The following is a 19,262-nucleotide window of genomic DNA, read 5'->3' as shown; positions in this document are numbered from 1 at the left end:
TATTAGTAATGAACTTTAGTTACTTCGACACTGTCTGCATCTGGGTCTTACCTGAAATGTGATGTTGACGCTTTGCCTGTTTGATGGTTTGTCTGAGGGCATTGCAGGATTTCTTATAAGCTTTCCGGATTAGTGTCCGGCTCCTTGAAAGCGGCAGCTCTAGCCTTTAGCTTGGTGCGGATGTTGCCTGTAATCCATGGTTTCTGGTTGGGATATGTACGTATGGTCACTGTGGGGATGACGTCCTCAATGCACTTATTAATGAAGCCGGTGACTGAGGTGGTGTTCTCTTCAATGCCATTAGATGAATCACGGAACATATTCCAGTCTGTGCTAGCAAAACAATCCTGTAGCTTAGCATCCGCGTCAACGGACCAGTATGCTCAGTGATACTGTGTGCTCATTTGAGAAAACGTCCTTATGAAGAATTCATGTTGTAACCTATGTTATGACATTATAACCTCCTTATGAAGAGTTCATGTTATAACCTATGTTATGACATTATAACGTCCTTATGAAGAGTTCATGTTATAACCTATGTTCTGACATTATAACGTCCTTATGAAGAGTTCATGTTATGACCTATGCTCTGACATTATAACATCCTTATGAAGAGTTCATGTTATAACCTATATTCTGACATTATAACGTCCTTATGAAGAGTTCATGTTATAACCTATGCTCTGACATTATAACCTCCTTATGAAGAGTTCATGTTATAACCTATGTTATGACATTATAACGTCCTTATGAAGAGTTCATGTTATAAACTATGTTCTGACATTATAACGTCCTTATGAAGAGTTCATGTTATAACCTATGTTATGACATTATAACGTCCTTATGAAGAGTTCATGTTATGACCTATGCTCTGACATTATAACATCCTTATGAAGAGTTCATGTTATAACCTGTGTTATGACATTATAACGTCCTTATGAAGAGTTCATGTTATAACCTATGTTCTGACATTATAACGTCCTTATGAAGAGTTCATGTTATAACCTATGTTATGACATTATAACTCGGTGTAACAGTGCCCTCCATTGCTTGACTCCCTGCTAGTCTTTATATTAATCTCAACTTGTATAAAACCGTCATTGACCCATATCCCCTGCCGTAAACAGTGAGAGGTCTGTCTGAGAACAGCTAGTCAGAGTGCTTGGAGGAACACAGTCAGCATAGTAGCTCAGAGCAGAGCCTGTTACATAATGCTTATGTGATAGAAAGGAAGTCAGCTTACTTTTTTCCCCCAGGGGCCAAAAGGAAATAGCTTTGGGCTTCTGTTGACAAATTCCTCTCTCTCCCACACACTGTGTGGTTGATAAACTGAAACAGGGGAATCCAAAAAAGATGTCACCCCTATGTAAAACTGGCAGTAAGAGAGAGTTGCACTGTAGTGCCTTTGGTTTCATCAGACAAAGAACATAAAAGTGGGTTTTAAATTGAGAACAATGTTCAGGAATTGACAATGAGATCAATACTATTCTGTTGAAGCACAGCACTTCTTAATCAGACTAATGTCTTGATAGGAGCAGCTCTTCTGACTGTAGTCTTTATTAGAGTACTTCTTAACTCCATAATAAATCTGGAATAGTTTCATGTGCGAGTAGGACTATTGTTATTTTTCATTTGATTGGGACATACTGTATGTTTTAGTTCTCATCTTAACGACTCCAGAATTATTTATTTATACGGTCAACCTGTTGGCTAAGTATCGCATGCTGTCAAGACAACTAGGTGCTAAGAAGCAGTTTGTGATACTTAGACCTGGTGACCACACCAATTAGACAGAAAATAAGCCTCTATTTTACCAACAAGTCATTAACCCTCCTAATCATCCAGCCAAGCTGCCAGCTAACCTCAGGTCTTCAGGAACCATCCTGGTGATGACAGACTGAGAAGGTGTGAGGGCTTAGAGTCTGTCTGATAGGTCCTGATGGGTCCTTAAGGGAAGGCTTGCAACCTGAGGATCATTCCCCTCCGTGACCTTGAGGTGGTATAGGTTGAGACAGACAGGGGTATATGCAGGAGTAGTGGGGGGCAGGTGGAGGGTGTTGCTGTTAGCTAGCTTTAGCTAATCCCTGTGTTTGGGATGAGACGACTGATAGACTTAACCTCACATGATCTTCAAAGAGAGGTGACAACCCACAACAATCAACCAATCAGAGAAGGAGGATTGGGCAAATTATCAATCAGAGGAGGAGGGTTGGACATATTATCAATCAGAGGAGGAGGGTTGGACATATTATCAGTCAGAGGAGGAGGGTTGGACAAATGAGGTGTATCTGGAGCTCAATTCAACCTTATTAGTGTGGATTTATGTATTTAATCATGTCTTTTCCACTGTTTCTGTGCTCCCTGAATATATACCAAAAACATTTGCTGCACTGAATTGGAGTCCTGAGTCCACAATAATCACTTTTTGATTCCTCATAAATTGTATTTAACATATCTTCAATTTTGCATAATTGTGAATGTAAACGTCATGCTATCCCCCCCCCCCCCCCCCCACACACACACACACACACCTGGATGTTATTGTTTATTCAGTCTGCACAGCAACATTATGACTCACTAGGTGTCCAGTTGCCGTTCATTCATCTCTCCCTGTCTGCCCCACGTGAGCCCAATTCTCCACTCCTCCCTGGGGTGACAGTCCTTAATGCCCTGAGCCAGAGGCCCTTTCCTGGGCGAACATGAGCCTTGAGGGTTGGCAACCTGCTGCTACTACCATCTTGACACAATCAATGTTTAATGGCCGCTGTTAAATTATGTACAGAATGGAGGTACCTCTAAGAAGACCTAAAGCCATCCAGAAATGTCTGTCCCACTGTTGTCTCCAAACATGAATAAAGAGATAGAGGGGGATGAGGGAGGGAGGGAGGGAGGGAGGGAGGGAGGGAGGGAGGGAGGGAGGGAGGGAGGGAGATGATTCAGACATATGCCTGTCTCTTCTTCTTCTTCTACCACCTTATGGAACAACATATTCAGATGTCCTTCTCTTCTTCTTCTACCACATTATGGAACAACATATTCAGATGTCCTTCTCTTCTTCTTCTACCACATTATGGAACAACATATTCAGATGTCCTTCTCTTCTTCTTCTACCACATTATGGAACAACATATTCAGATGTCCTTCTCTTCTTCTACCACATTATGGAACAACATATTCAGATGTCCTTCTCTTCTTCTTCTACCACATTATGGAACAACATATTCAGATGTCCTTCTCTTCTTCTTCTACCACATTATGGAACAACATATTCAGATGTCCTTCTCTTCTTCTTCTACCACATTATGGAACAACATATTCAGATGTCCTTCTCTTCTTCTTCTACCACATTATGGAACAACATATTCAGATGTCCTTCTCTTCTTCTTCTACCACATTATGGAACAACATATTCAGATGTCCTTCTCTTCTTCTTCTACCACATTATGGAACAACATATTCAGATGTCCTTCTCTTCTTCTTCTACCACATTATGGAACAACATATTCAGATGTCCTTCTCTTCTTCTTCTACCACATTATGGAACAACATATTCAGATGTCCTTCTCTTCTTCTTCTACCACATTATGGAACAACATATTCACATGTCCTTCTCTTCTTCTTCTACCACATTATGGAACAACATATTCAGATGTCCTTCACTTCTTCTTCTACCACATTATGGAACAACATATTCAGATGTCCTTCTCTTCTTCTTCTACCACATTATGGAACAACATATTCAGATGTCCTTCTCTTCTTCTTCTACCACATTATGGAACAACATATTCAGATGTCCTTCTCTTCTTCTTCTACCACATTATGGAACAACATATTCAGATGTCCTTCACTTCTTCTTCTACCACATTATGGAACAACATATTCAGATGTCCTTCTCTTCTTCTTCTACCACATTATGGAACAACATATTCAGATGTCCTTCTCTTCTTCTTCTACCACATTATGGAACAACATATTCAGATGTCCTTCTCTTCTTCTACCACATTATGGAACAACATATTCAGATGTCCTTCTCTTCTTCTTCTACCACATTATGGAACAACATATTCAGATGTCCTTCTCTTCTTCTTCTACCACATTATGGAACAACATATTCAGATGTCCTTCTCTTCTTCTTCTACCACATTATGGAACAACATATTCAGATGCCCTTCTCTTCTTCTTCTACCACATTATGGAACAACATATTCAGATGTCCTTCTCTTCTTCTACCACATTATGGAACAACATATTCAGATGTCCTTCTCTTCTTCTTCTACCACATTATGGAACAACATATTCAGATGTCCTTCTCTTCTTCTTCTACCACATTATGGAACAACATATTCAGATGTCCTTCTCTTCTTCTTCTACCACATTATGGAACAACATATTCAGATGTCCTTCTCTTCTTCTTCTACCACATTATGGAACAACATATTCAGATGTCCTTCTCTTCTTCTTCTTCTTCCACATTATGGAACAACATATTCAGATGCCCTTCTCTTCTTCTTCTACCACATTATGGAACAACATATTCAGATGTCCTTCTCTTCTTCTTCTACCACATTATGGAACAACATATTCAGATGCCCTTCTCTTCTTCTTCTACCACATTATGGAACAACATATTCAGATGTCCTTCTCTCCTTCTTCTACCACATTATGGAACAACATATTCAGATGTCCTTCTCTTCTTCTTCTTCTACCACATTATGGAACAACATATTCAGATGTCCTTCTCTTCTTCTTCTTCTTCCACATTATGGAACAACATATTCAGATGTCCTTCTCTTCTTCTTCTACCACATTATGGAACAACATATTCAGATGTCCTTCTCTTCTTCTACCACATTATGGAACAACATATTCAGATGTCCTTCTCTTCTTCTTCTACCACATTATGGAACAACATATTCAGATGTCCTTCTCTTCTTCTTCTACCACATTATGGAACAACATATTCAGATGTCCTTCTCTTCTTCTTCTACCACATTATGGAACAACATATTCAGATGTCCTTCTCTTCTTCTTCTACCACATTATGGAACAACATATTCAGATGCCCTTCTCTTCTTCTTCTACCACATTATGGAACAACATATTCAGATGTCCTTCTCTTCTTCTTCTACCACATTATGGAACAACATATTCAGATGCCCTTCTCTTCTTCTTCTACCACATTATGGAACAACATATTCAGATGTCCTTCTCTTCTTCTTCTACCACATTATGGAACAACATATTCAGATGTCCTTCTCTTCTTCTTCTACCACATTATGGAACAACATATTCAGATGCCCTGCTCTTCTTCTTCTACCACATTATGGAACAACATATTCAGATGTCCTTCACTTCTTCTACCACATTATGGAACAACATATTCAGATGTCCTTCACTTCTTCTTCTACCACATTATGGAACAACATATTCAGATGTCCTTCTCTTCTTCTTCTACCACATTATGGAACAACATATTCAGATGTCCTTCTCTTCTTCTTCTACCACATTATGGAACAACATATTCAGATGTCCTTCTCTTCTTCTTCTACCACATTATGGAACAACATATTCAGATGCCCTTCTCTTCTTCTTCTACCACATTATGGAACAACATATTCAGATGTCCTTCTCTTCTTCTACCACATTATGGAACAACATATTCAGATGTCCTTCTCTTCTTCTACCACATTATGGAACAACATATTCAGATGTCCTTCTCTTCTTCTTCTACCACATTATGGAACAACATATTCAGATGTCCTTCTCTTCTTCTTCTACCACATTATGGAACAACATATTCAGATGCCCTTCTCTTCTTCTTCTACCACATTATGGAACAACATATTCAGATGTCCTTCTCTTCTTCTTCTACCACATTATGGAACAACATATTCAGATGCCCTGCTCTTCTTCTTCTACCACATTATGGAGCAACATATTCAGATGTCCTTCACTTCTTCTACCACATTATGGAACAACATATTCAGATGTCCTTCTCTTCTTCTTCTACCACATTATGGAACAACATATTCAGATGTCCTTCTCTTCTTCTTCTACCACATTATGGAACAACATATTCAGATGTCCTTCTCTTCTTCTTCTACCACATTATGGAACAACATATTCAGATGTCCTTCTCTTCTTCTTCTACCACATTATGGAACAACATATTCAGATGTCCTTCTCTTCTTCTACCACATTATGGAACAACATATTCAGATGTCCTTCTCTTCTTCTTCTACCACATTATGGAACAACATATTCAGATGTCCTTCTCTTCTTCTTCTACCACATTATGGAACAACATATTCAGATGTCCTTCTCTTCTTCTTCTACCACATTATGGAACAACATATTCAGATGTCCTTCTCTTCTTCTTCTTCTACCACATTATGGAACAACATATTCAGATGTCCTTCTCTTCTTCTTCTACCACATTATGGAACAACATATTCAGATGTCCTTCTCTTCTTCTACCACATTATGGAACAACATATTCAGATGTCCTTCTCTTCTTCTTCTACCACATTATGGAACAACATATTCAGATGTCCTTCTCTTCTTCTTCTACCACATTATGGAACAACATATTCAGATGTCCTTCTCTTCTTCTTCTTCTACCACATTATGGAACAACATATTCAGATGTCCTTCTCTTCTTCTACCACATTATGGAACAACATATTCAGATGTCCTTCTCTTCTTCTTCTACCACATTATGGAACAACATATTCAGATGCCCTTCTCTTCTTCTTCTACCACATTATGGAACAACATATTCAGATGTCCTTCTCTTCTTCTACCACATTATGGAACAACATATTCAGATGTCCTTCTCTTCTTCTTCTACCACCTTATGGAACAACATATTCAGATGTCCTTCTCTTCTTCTTCTACCACATTATGGAACAACATATTCAGATGTCCTTCTCTTCTTCTTCTACCACATTATGGAACAACATATTCAGATGTCCTTCTCTTCTTCTTCTACCACATTATGGAACAACATATTCAGATGCCCTTCTCTTCTTCTACCACATAATGGAACAACATATTCAGATGTCCTTCTCTTCTTCTTCTACCACATTATGGAACAACATATTCAGATGTCCTTCTCTTCTTCTTCTACCACATTATGGAACAACATATTCAGATGTCCTTCTCTTCTTCTTCTACCACATTATGGAACAACATATTCAGATGTCCTTCTCTTCTTCTTCTACCACATTATGGAACAACATATTCAGATGTCCTTCTCTTCTTCTTCTACCACATTATGGAACAACATATTCAGATGCCCTTCTCTTCTTCTTCTACCACATTATGGAACAACATATTCAGATGTCCTTCTCTTCTTCTTCTACCACATTATGGAACAACATATTCAGATGTCCTTCTCTTCTTCTTCTACCACATTATGGAACAACATATTCAGATGTCCTTCTCTTCTTCTTCTACCACATTATGGAACAACATATTCAGATGTCCTTCTCTTCTTCTTCTACCACATTATGGAACAACATATTCAGATGTCCTTCTCTTCTTCTTCTACCACATTATGGAACAACATATTCAGATGTCCTTCTCTTCTTCTTCTACCACATTATGGAACAACATATTCAGATGTCCTTCTCTTCTTCTACCACATTATGGAACAACATATTCAGATGTCCTTCTCTTCTTCTTCTACCACATTATGGAACAACATATTCAGATGTCCTTCTCTTCTTCTTCTACCACATTATGGAACAACATATTCAGATGTCCTTCTCTTCTTCTACCACATTATGGAACAACATATTCAGATGTCCTTCTCTTCTTCTTCTACCACATTATGGAACAACATATTCAGATGTCCTTCTCTTCTTCTACCACATTATGGAACAACATATTCAGATGTCCTTCTCTTCTTCTTCTACCACATTATGGAACAACATATTCAGATGCCCTTCTCTTCTTCTACCACATTATGGAACAACATATTCAGATGCCCTTCTCTTCTTCTACCACATTATGGAACAACATATTCAGATGTCCTTCTCTTCTTCTTCTACCACATTATGGAACAACATATTCAGATGTCCTTCTCTTCTTCTACCACATTATGGAACAACATATTCAGATGTCCTTCTCTTCTTCTTCTACCACATTATGGAACAACATATTCAGATGTCCTTCTCTTCTTCTACCACATTATGGAACAACATATTCAGATGTCCTTCTCTTCTTCTTCTTCTACCACATTATGGAACAACATATTCAGATGTCCTTCTCTTCTTCTTCTACCACATTATGGAACAACATATTCAGATGTCCTTCTCTTCTTCTACCACATTATGGAACAACATATTCAGATGTCCTTCTCTTCTTCTTCTACCACATTATGGAACAACATATTCAGATGTCCTTCTCTTCTTCTTCTACCACATTATGGAACAACATATTCAGATGTCCTTCTCTTCTTCTTCTACCACATTATGGAACAACATATTCAGATGTCCTTCTCTTCTTCTTCTACCACATTATGGAACAACATATTCAGATGTCCTTCTCTTCTTCTTCTACCACATTATGGAACAACATATTCAGATGTCCTTCTCTTCTTCTTCTACCACATTATGGAACAACATATTCAGATGTCCTTCTCTTCTTCTTCTACCACATTATGGAACAACATATTCAGATGTCCTTCTCTTCTTCTTCTACCACATTATGGAACAACATATTCAGATGTCCTTCTCTTCTTCTACCACATTATGGAACAACATATTCAGATGTCCTTCTCTTCTTCTTCTACCACATTATGGAACAACATATTCAGATGTCCTTCTCTTCTTCTTCTACCACATTATGGAACAACATATTCAGATGTCCTTCTCTTCTTCTTCTACCACATTATGGAACAACATATTCAGATGTCCTTCTCTTCTTCTTCTACCACATTATGGAACAACATATTCAGATGTCCTTCTCTTCTTCTTCTACCACATTATGGAACAACATATTCAGATGTCCTTCTCTTCTTCTTCTACCACATTATGGAACAACATATTCAGATGTCCTTCTCTTCTTCTTCTACCACATTATGGAACAACATATTCAGATGTCCTTCTCTTCTTCTTCTACCACATTATGGAACAACATATTCAGATGTCCTTCTCTTCTTCTTCTACCACATTATGGAACAACATATTCAGATGTCCTTCTCTTCTTCTACCACATTATGGAACAACATATTCAGATGTCCTTCTCTTCTTCTTCTACCACATTATGGAACAACATATTCAGATGTCCTTCTCTTCTTCTTCTACCACATTATGGAACAACATATTCAGATGTCCTTCACTTCTTCTTCTACCACATTATGGAACAACATATTCAGATGTCCTTCTCTTCTTCTACCACATTATGGAACAACATATTCAGATGTCCTTCTCTTCTTCTTCTACCACATTATGGAACAACATATTCAGATGTCCTTCTCTTCTTCTTCTACCACATTATGGAACAACATATTCAGATGCCCTTCTCTTCTTCTTCTACCACATTATGGAACAACATATTCAGATGTCCTTCTCTTCTTCTTCTACCACATTATGGAACAACATATTCAGATGTCCTTCTCTTCTTCTTCTACCACATTATGGAACAACATATTCAGATGTCCTTCTCTTCTTCTTCTACCACATTATGGAACAACATATTCAGATGTCCTTCTCTTCTTCTTCTACCACATTATGGAACAACATATTCAGATGCCCTTCTCTTCTTCTTCTACCACATTATGGAACAACATATTCAGATGTCCTTCTCTTCTTCTACCACATTATGGAACAACATATTCAGATGTCCTTCTCTTCTTCTTCTACCACATTATGGAACAACATATTCAGATGTCCTTCTCTTCTTCTTCTACCACATTATGGAACAACATATTCAGATGTCCTTCTCTTCTTCTTCTACCACATTATGGAACAACATATTCAGATGTCCTTCTCTTCTTCTTCTACCACATTATGGAACAACATATTCAGATGTCCTTCTCTTCTTCTTCTTCTACCACATTATGGAACAACATATTCAGATGTCCTTCTCTTCTTCTTCTTCTTCCACATTATGGAACAACATATTCAGATGTCCTTCTCTTCTTCTTCTACCACATTATGGAACAACATATTCAGATGTCCTTCTCTTCTTCTACCACATTATGGAACAACATATTCAGATGTCCTTCTCTTCTTCTTCTACCACATTATGGAACAACATATTCAGATGTCCTTCTCTTCTTCTTCTACCACATTATGGAACAACATATTCAGATGTCCTTCTCTTCTTCTTCTACCACATTATGGAACAACATATTCAGATGTCCTTCTCTTCTTCTACCACATTATGGAACAACATATTCAGATGTCCTTCTCTTCTTCTTCTACCACATTATGGAACAACATATTCAGATGTCCTTCTCTTCTTCTTCTACCACATTATGGAACAACATATTCAGATGCCCTTCTCTTCTTCTTCTACCACATTATGGAACAACATATTCAGATGTCCTTCTCTTCTTCTTCTACCAGATTATGGAACAACATATTCAGATGCCCTTCTCTTCTTCTTCTACCACATTATGGAACAACATATTCAGATGTCCTTCTCTTCTTCTTCTACCACATTATGGAACAACATATTCAGATGTCCTTCTCTTCTTCTTCTACCACATTATGGAACAACATATTCAGATGTCCTTCTCTTCTTCTTCTACCACATTATGGAACAACATATTCAGATGTCCTTCTCTTCTTCTTCTACCACATTATGGAACAACATATTCAGATGTCCTTCTCTTCTTCTTCTACCACATTATGGAACAACATATTCAGATGTCCTTCTCTTCTTCTTCTACCACATTATGGAACAACATATTCAGATGCCCTTCTCTTCTTCTTCTACCACATTATGGAACAACATATTCAGATGTCCTTCTCTTCTTCTTCTACCACATTATGGAACAACATATTCAGATGTCCTTCTCTTCTTCTTCTACCACATTATGGAACAACATATTCAGATGTCCTTCTCTTCTTCTTCTACCACATTATGGAACAACATATTCAGATGTCCTTCTCTTCTTCTTCTACCACATTATGGAACAACATATTCAGATGTCCTTCTCTTCTTCTTCTACCACATTATGGAACAACATATTCAGATGTCCTTCTCTTCTTCTTCTACCACATTATGGAACAACATATTCAGATGTCCTTCTCTTCTTCTTCTACCACATTATGGAACAACATATTCAGATGTCCTTCTCTTCTTCTTCTACCACATTATGGAACAACATATTCAGATGTCCTTCTCTTCTTCTTCTACCACATTATGGAACAACATATTCAGATGTCCTTCTCTTCTTCTTCTACCACATTATGGAACAACATATTCAGATGTCCTTCTCTTCTTCTTCTACCACATTATGGAACAACATATTCAGATGTCCTTCTCTTCTTCTTCTACCACATTATGGAACAACATATTCAGATGTCCTTCACTTCTTCTTCTACCACATTATGGAACAACATATTCAGATGTCCTTCTCTTCTTCTACCACATTATGGAACAACATATTCAGATGTCCTTCTCTTCTTCTTCTACCACATTATGGAACAACATATTCAGATGTCCTTCTCTTCTTCTTCTACCACATTATGGAACAACATATTCAGATGTCCTTCTCTTCTTCTTCTACCACATTATGGAACAACATATTCAGATGTCCTTCTCTTCTTCTTCTACCACATTATGGAACAACATATTCAGATGTCCTTCTCTTCTTCTTCTACCACATTATGGAACAACATATTCAGATGTCCTTCTCTTCTTCTTCTACCACATTATGGAACAACATATTCAGATGCCCTTCTCTTCTTCTTCTACCACATTATGGAACAACATATTCAGATGTCCTTCTCTTCTTCTTCTACCAGATTATGGAACAACATATTCAGATGCCCTTCTCTTCTTCTTCTACCACATTATGGAACAACATATTCAGATGTCCTTCTCTTCTTCTTCTACCACATTATGGAACAACATATTCAGATGTCCTTCTCTTCTTCTTCTACCACATTATGGAACAACATATTCAGATGCCCTTCTCTTCTTCTACCACATTATGGAACAACATATTCAGATGTCCTTCTCTTCTTCTTCTACCACATTATGGAACAACATATTCAGATGTCCTTCTCTTCTTCTTCTACCACATTATGGAACAACATATTCAGATGTCCTTCTCTTCTTCTTCTACCACATTATGGAACAACATATTCAGATGTCCTTCTCTTCTTCTACCACATTATGGAACAACATATTCAGATGTCCTTCTCTTCTTCTTCTACCACATTATGGAACAACATATTCAGATGTCCTTCTCTTCTTCTTCTACCACATTATGGAACAACATATTCAGATGTCCTTCTCTTCTTCTTCTACCACATTATGGAACAACATATTCAGATGTCCTTCTCTTCTTCTTCTACCACATTATGGAACAACATATTCAGATGTCCTTCTCTTCTTCTTCTACCACATTATGGAACAACATATTCAGATGTCCTTCTCTTCTTCTACCACATTATGGAACAACATATTCAGATGTCCTTCTCTTCTTCTTCTACCACATTATGGAACAACATATTCAGATGTCCTTCTCTTCTTCTTCTACCACATTATGGAACAACATATTCAGATGTCCTTCTCTTCTTCTTCTACCACATTATGGAACAACATATTCAGATGCCCTTCTCTTCTTCTTCTACCACATTATGGAACAACATATTCAGATGTCCTTCTCTTCTTCTTCTACCACATTATGGAACAACATATTCAGATGTCCTTCTCTTCTTCTTCTACCACATTATGGAACAACATATTCAGATGTCCTTCTCTTCTTCTTCTTCCACATTATGGAACAACATATTCAGATGTCCTTCTCTTCTTCTTCTACCACATTATGGAACAACATATTCAGATGTCCTTCTCTTCTTCTTCTACCACATTATGGAACAACATATTCAGATGTCCTTCACTTCTTCTACCACATTATGGAACAACATATTCAGATGTCCTTCTCTTCTTCTTCTACCACATTATGGAACAACATATTCAGATGTCCTTCTCTCCTTCTACCACATTATGGAACAACATATTCAGATGTCCTTCTCTTCTTCTTCTACCACATTATGGAACAACATATTCAGATGTCCTTCTCTTCTTCTTCTACCACATTATGGAACAACATATTCAGATGTCCTTCTCTTCTTCTTCTACCACATTATGGAACAATATATTCAGATGCCCTTCTCTTCTTCTTCTACCACATTATGGAACAACATATTCAGATGTCCTTCTCTTCTTCTTCTACCACATTATGGAACAACATATTCAGATGTCCTTCTCTTCTTCTTCTACCACATTATGGAACAACATATTCAGATGTCCTTCTCTTCTTCTTCTACCACATTATGGAACAACATATTCAGATGTCCTTCTCTTCTTCTTCTACCACATTATGGAACAACATATTCAGATGCCCTTCTCTTCTTCTTCTACCACATTATGGAACAACATATTCAGATGTCCTTCTCTTCTTCTTCTACCACATTATGGAACAACATATTCAGATGTCCTTCTCTTCTTCTTCTACCACATTATGGAACAACATATTCAGATGTCCTTCTCTTCTTCTTCTACCACATTATGGAACAACATATTCAGATGTCCTTCTCTTCTTCTTCTACCACATTATGGAACAACATATTCAGATGTCCTTCTCTTCTTCTTCTACCACATTATGGAACAACATATTCAGATGTCCTTCTCTTCTTCTACCACATTATGGAACAACATATTCAGATGTCCTTCTCTTCTTCTTCTACCACATTATGGAACAACATATTCAGATGTCCTTCTCTTCTTCTTCTACCACATTATGGAACAACATATTCAGATGTCCTTCTCTTCTTCTACCACATTATGGAACAACATATTCAGATGCCCTTCTCTTCTTCTTCTACCACATTATGGAACAACATATTCAGATGTCCTTCTCTTCTTCTTCTACCACATTATGGAACAACATATTCAGATGTCCTTCTCTTCTTCTTCTACCACATTATGGAACAACATATTCAGATGTCCTTCTCTTCTTCTTCTACCACATTATGGAACAACATATTCAGATGTCCTTCTCTTCTTCTTCTACCACATTATGGAACAACATATTCAGATGTCCTTCTCTTCTTCTTCTACCACATTATGGAACAACATATTCAGATGTCCTTCTCTTCTTCTTCTACCACATTATGGAACAACATATTCAGATGTCCTTCTCTTCTTCTTCTACCACATTATGGAACAACATATTCAGATGTCCTTCTCTTCTTCTACCACATTATGGAACAACATATTCAGATGTCCTTCTCTTCTTCTTCTACCACATTATGGAACAACATATTCAGATGTCCTTCTCTTCTTCTTCTACCACATTATGGAACAACATATTCAGATGTCCTTCTCTTCTTCTACCACATTATGGAACAACATATTCAGATGTCCTTCTCTTCTTCTTCTTCCACATTATGGAACAACATATTCAGATGTCCTTCTGTCCTTCTTCTACCACATTATGGAACAACATATTCAGATGTCCTTCTCTTCTTCTTCTTCTACCACATTATGGAACAACATATTCAGATGTCCTTCTCTTCTTCTTCTACCACATTATGGAACAACATATTCAGATGTCCTTCTCTTCTTCTTCTACCACATTATGGAACAACATATTCAGATGTCCTTCTCTTCTTCTTCTACCACATTATGGAACAACATATTCAGATGTCCTTCTCTTCTTCTTCTACCACCTTATGGAACAACATATTCAGATGTCCTTCTCTTCTTCTTCTACCACATTATGGAACAACATATTCAGATGTCCTTCTCTTCTTCTTCTACCACATTATGGAACAACATATTCAGATGTCCTTCTCTTCTTCTACCACATTATGGAACAACATATTCAGATGTCCTTCTCTTCTTCTTCTACCACATTATGGAACAACATATTCAGATGTCCTTCTCTTCTTCTTCTACCACATTATGGAACAACATATTCAGATGTCCTTCTCTTCTTCTTCTACCACATTATGGAACAACATATTCAGATGTCCTTCTCTTCTTCTTCTACCACATTATGGAACAACATATTCAGATGTCCTTCTCTTCTTCTTCTACCACATTATGGAACAACATATTCAGATGTCCTTCTCTTCTTCTTCTACCACATTATGGAACAACATATTCAGATGTCCTTCTCTTCTTCTTCTACCACATTATGGAACAACATATTCAGATGTCCTTCTCTTCTTCTTCTACCACATTATGGAACAACATATTCAGATGTCCTTCTCTTCTTCTTCTACCACATTATGGAACAACATATTCAGATGTCCTTCTCTTCTTCTTCTACCACATTATGGAACAACATATTCAGATGTCCTTCTCTTCTTCTTCTACCACATTATGGAACAACATATTCAGATGTCCTTCTCTTCTTCTTCTACCACATTATGGAACAACATATTCAGATGCCCTTCTCTTCTTCTACCACATAATGGAACAACATATTCAGATGTCCTTCTCTTCTTCTTCTACCACATTATGGAACAACATATTCAGATGCCCTTCTCTTCTTCTTCTACCACATTATGGAACAACATATTCAGATGTCCTTCTCTTCTTCTTCTACCACATTATGGAACAACATATTCAGATGTCCTTCTCTTCTTCTTCTACCACATTATGGAACAACATATTCAGATGTCCTTCTCTTCTTCTTCTACCACATTATGGAACAACATATTCAGATGTCCTTCTCTTCTTCTTCTACCACATTATGGAACAACATATTCAGATGTCCTTCTCTTCTTCTTCTACCACATTATGGAACAACATATTCAGATGTCCTTCTCTTCTTCTTCTACCACATTATGGAACAACATATTCAGATGTCCTTCTCTCCTTCTTCTACCACATTATGGAACAACATATTCAGTTAAAAACTAATATTGTGTAAGGGGTATTAGTAACACAGATGCTGGTTTTTGGTTTTTTGGACTGCGTAGGGCTGACTGGTGATAATTAGCTTGCAGGTGCAGGAGCTCTGCGTCGGTTAATCCTGGTGGTCCTATTGCTTATGGCCTCCTGCATATGAACAAAGACTTATATTCACATAGCGTGTACACAATAACGTGCCACCACTGACGCGACCCATGAACCCGTTACTTTAACACAACCCAGAAACAGATGGCATTGCATTATAGTATCCGACTAACTACACACGAATCCCCAGAAAATAACTTAGCCACTTGATGTTTATTTAAACTTGTATAAAACGTCTGTTGAATTAAATTCAAGTTAGTGGGGGGAATGTGACGCCTAATAGTGTCTTGGTGAAAGACGTACATCCGACAATAATTCCACCAGGAGAGCTGAATAGTCAGATGATTTTATTTGGTCCTTGGAAGGCTGACATCCTCTCGATTTTTTATTTTAATTTTTCTTCATGTAAATTGGCAGGTGCTTGTCCCCGTAGGGCTGGCAGCATTCCTATGATGCTCGTCTATCCCGTCTATCCCCGACACGTGCAGGACCTCACGCCGCCGAACCTCCAACTGGAGAATTTCACCTGAATTTCACCTGAACAATTATCCCGGGCGCGATGGATGATTACAACAACAACAACAAAACCTCTAAGGAAAACCTCTTTAAATGCATATCTGGTTTGGGAGAAGGACATTCTATAGAAGGTTTCCAATGAAAATGTCCTAAACTGGTACTACACATGCAAAGACATCAATACATTTTCCAAACGGGATGCGATGCAATTTATCAGTGTAAAGTGTAACAATTTGAATATTTCTTTTTAATCTGCCTTCTACAGTTTATATATATATATATATATATACTCAACTTATATATATATATATCAGATTTTATTTGGCCACATTAACAATCTTAGAATTTGATATTTTGCCTGTTGAAAGTCCCAGAAGATGATACATTCAACAGTGCTGATGGTGGTAATGGGTGATGAGCTGCTCTCTCTTAAACCGTTATCTTATTAATCACACCTCTTTGTTTCATTTACCAGGCCACGCGAGGAAACTAACTGCTCTTGTAATTCAATTCATAATTATGACAATGATTGTTGTGCTAATGGGGTTTGCGATGCGCTTTATCAGTGCGATAATCAGCACGCATTGAGTGTTCGACTCTAAAGCAACTAAGAAACATTTGAAGAGTCCAAACACTGAGAAATATGTTTTTTAAAGTTATATTTTTATTTGTAGAAAAATGGTTCACACACTTTTCATGTAAATAGAATAGAAATCTATGTATATACAAAATACATTATGACAGGCGAAACTTGAATAAATACAAATTTTAAAAACGTAGCCCCTTCGTGGGATTGAGTCTTTCTATTGAACAGGATTGCAGTTTTCAGGGGGTCAATCTCCATAATGTATGAAGCCAGGTCCTTGTCTTCTGACGGCCTTTCACTCTATTGTCAGAGCGGTGAAACTGAATTTCCACGCTCGTTTTTCTGCATTATCGCTCTACTAATTGTAAAATTGACTTTTCACCTCAGTCTACAAAAGCAAATCTGTCTTCTTCTTTTTAGTGATAATACTCGTCTAATAGAGGTTAAGGTCAAGATCTGTGAAGAGGGCTTCTAGTAGGAATCGTATGCGCTGGAGAAAAAAAAAGTGCAAATGTTTTTGAGGAATATTAAACGTCTAACAAAACAATCATACTCAACTTAGAAAAGTCGACTAAATTAAATTACTGTTCAACCCGAATGTAAATTAGAGCATGTAAAAATAGGAAAACAAAACAAACTGTATAAAACACACCCACAGAGACATGGGTTAAGGCAAACAGTGATATCATTCAGTTTTTTCCCTTTCAACAGACTGAAGTAGGCACTCGGTTATTACTCTGCTATCACTCTATTGTAACGATCTCGCAGTCTACAAAAGTTTGTGGTAAGGCTTTAGTTCAGTTAGTAGGACATGCCTGGTACAAAGTTATGGTAGCTGTACTGTCGAACATCAGTCTGGAAACACCCGTAGTCATTCTGTGCAGCTGGGCTACTGGAGCTTGAAGTGCAATAAGACGGAGAGGAGGAAGAGGAGGAAGAGGAGGACGCGCTGGAGCTCCAGGAGCATGCATCACTGCCCGGACTCGGGGCGTCCATCACGCGCAAGTTGGGAAGCAAGAGAGGCGCATCAGCCCGTGACTTGTTCTGGCGCTGTTCAATATCCGCGATGCGTATGGTCTCGGAGAGTGCCCAGATGTAATTGTGAGCGAAGCGCAGAGTTTCGATCTTGGTGAGTTTGCTGTCATCGGGGAACGCCGGTAGAACGGTCCGGAGGGTCTCCAACGCGTCATTCAGGCTGTGCATTCTGTTCCTCTCGCGGTCATTTGCCTTTACGCGCCGGTTCTTCTTTACCACGTGAACGGTGGCTTCGTTCCTCGCTCTGCCTCTGCGTCTCTTCTTCTGTGCCAGATCCGTAGAGCACGAGCCCTGGCTGTCGCTGGCCGGAGAGGCGGGCTTGCCGATGGAGGATGAAGGGGAGGAAGCGTGCATGCTGCTGCACGAATCTTCGTCATCTTGCATAAAGTAGTCGCAGCTCGAACTGTCCATGTCAGAGTAAACGGTCTCCATTGCGGTGCACATGATGTTTTTCCTGCAGAAATAAGAGGAGAGGGAATGGGTTAAACACTGTAAATGCAAGAGCGCATGGTCAAGTTTGGAAAGCAGGCCTAGTCAAGGAAACGGCGAAGGACTCTGGGAGCAGAAAGAAACCCACCTTAGTAATCTGGTTGGAGAAGGTACAGTATCAGTTGTCTTTCAAGGAGCCAAAGTCCGAAAAGTAGTTTGTATGATGAGTACAAGGCACGCGTCTTGCTCTTGCGCTTGAATCAGCTCGTGTGAGCGAATGAGCCTGGCACACGACTGGCCTCAGATACCTTATATACCCTGGTCAGACAATGGTCGTACACCTCTCGCGCTGGCATTTGTGTGAAGGATGGATGAATGGGGTGCATCAGGTCTGCCCCGTGCCGCACTGCCATCTCATTAGCATAATGTATGCCTGTTATTTGTTCGCGCTTCGAAGCGTGCCTGTAATCACGACCGT

The 19,262-nt window shown here is 38.4% G+C and overlaps 1 protein-coding gene across 1 annotated transcript; it reads right to left on the bottom strand.

Moving 5' to 3' along the window:
- Positions 1–17,376: 17,376 nt before the first annotated feature.
- Positions 17,377–19,069, bottom strand: LOC110489220 (neurogenin-1-like). The gene is made up of 2 exons (XM_021561854.3): positions 18,933–19,069; positions 17,377–18,809 (listed from the first exon to the last, which is right to left on the bottom strand). The coding sequence occupies exon 2, from the start codon at positions 18,797–18,799 to the stop codon at positions 18,122–18,124; it is 678 nt and encodes a 225-aa protein (XP_021417529.1). The 5' UTR covers positions 18,800–18,809; positions 18,933–19,069; the 3' UTR covers positions 17,377–18,121.
- Between the last annotated feature and the right edge of the window lie 193 nt (positions 19,070–19,262).

Source organism: Oncorhynchus mykiss, chromosome 25 (assembly GCF_057628025.1).
Source record: "Oncorhynchus mykiss isolate SJ-2025 chromosome 25, ASM5762802v1, whole genome shotgun sequence".
Taxonomy (NCBI): domain Eukaryota; kingdom Metazoa; phylum Chordata; class Actinopteri; order Salmoniformes; family Salmonidae; genus Oncorhynchus; species Oncorhynchus mykiss.
This window is presented reverse-complemented; position numbering and strand designations above follow the sequence as displayed.

Bases quoted from the DNA above. Each gene is read 5' to 3' on its own strand.
- LOC110489220 (XM_021561854.3), bottom strand. From the start codon at position 18,799: ATGTGCACCGCAATGGAGACCGTTTACTCTGACATGGACAGTTCGAGC.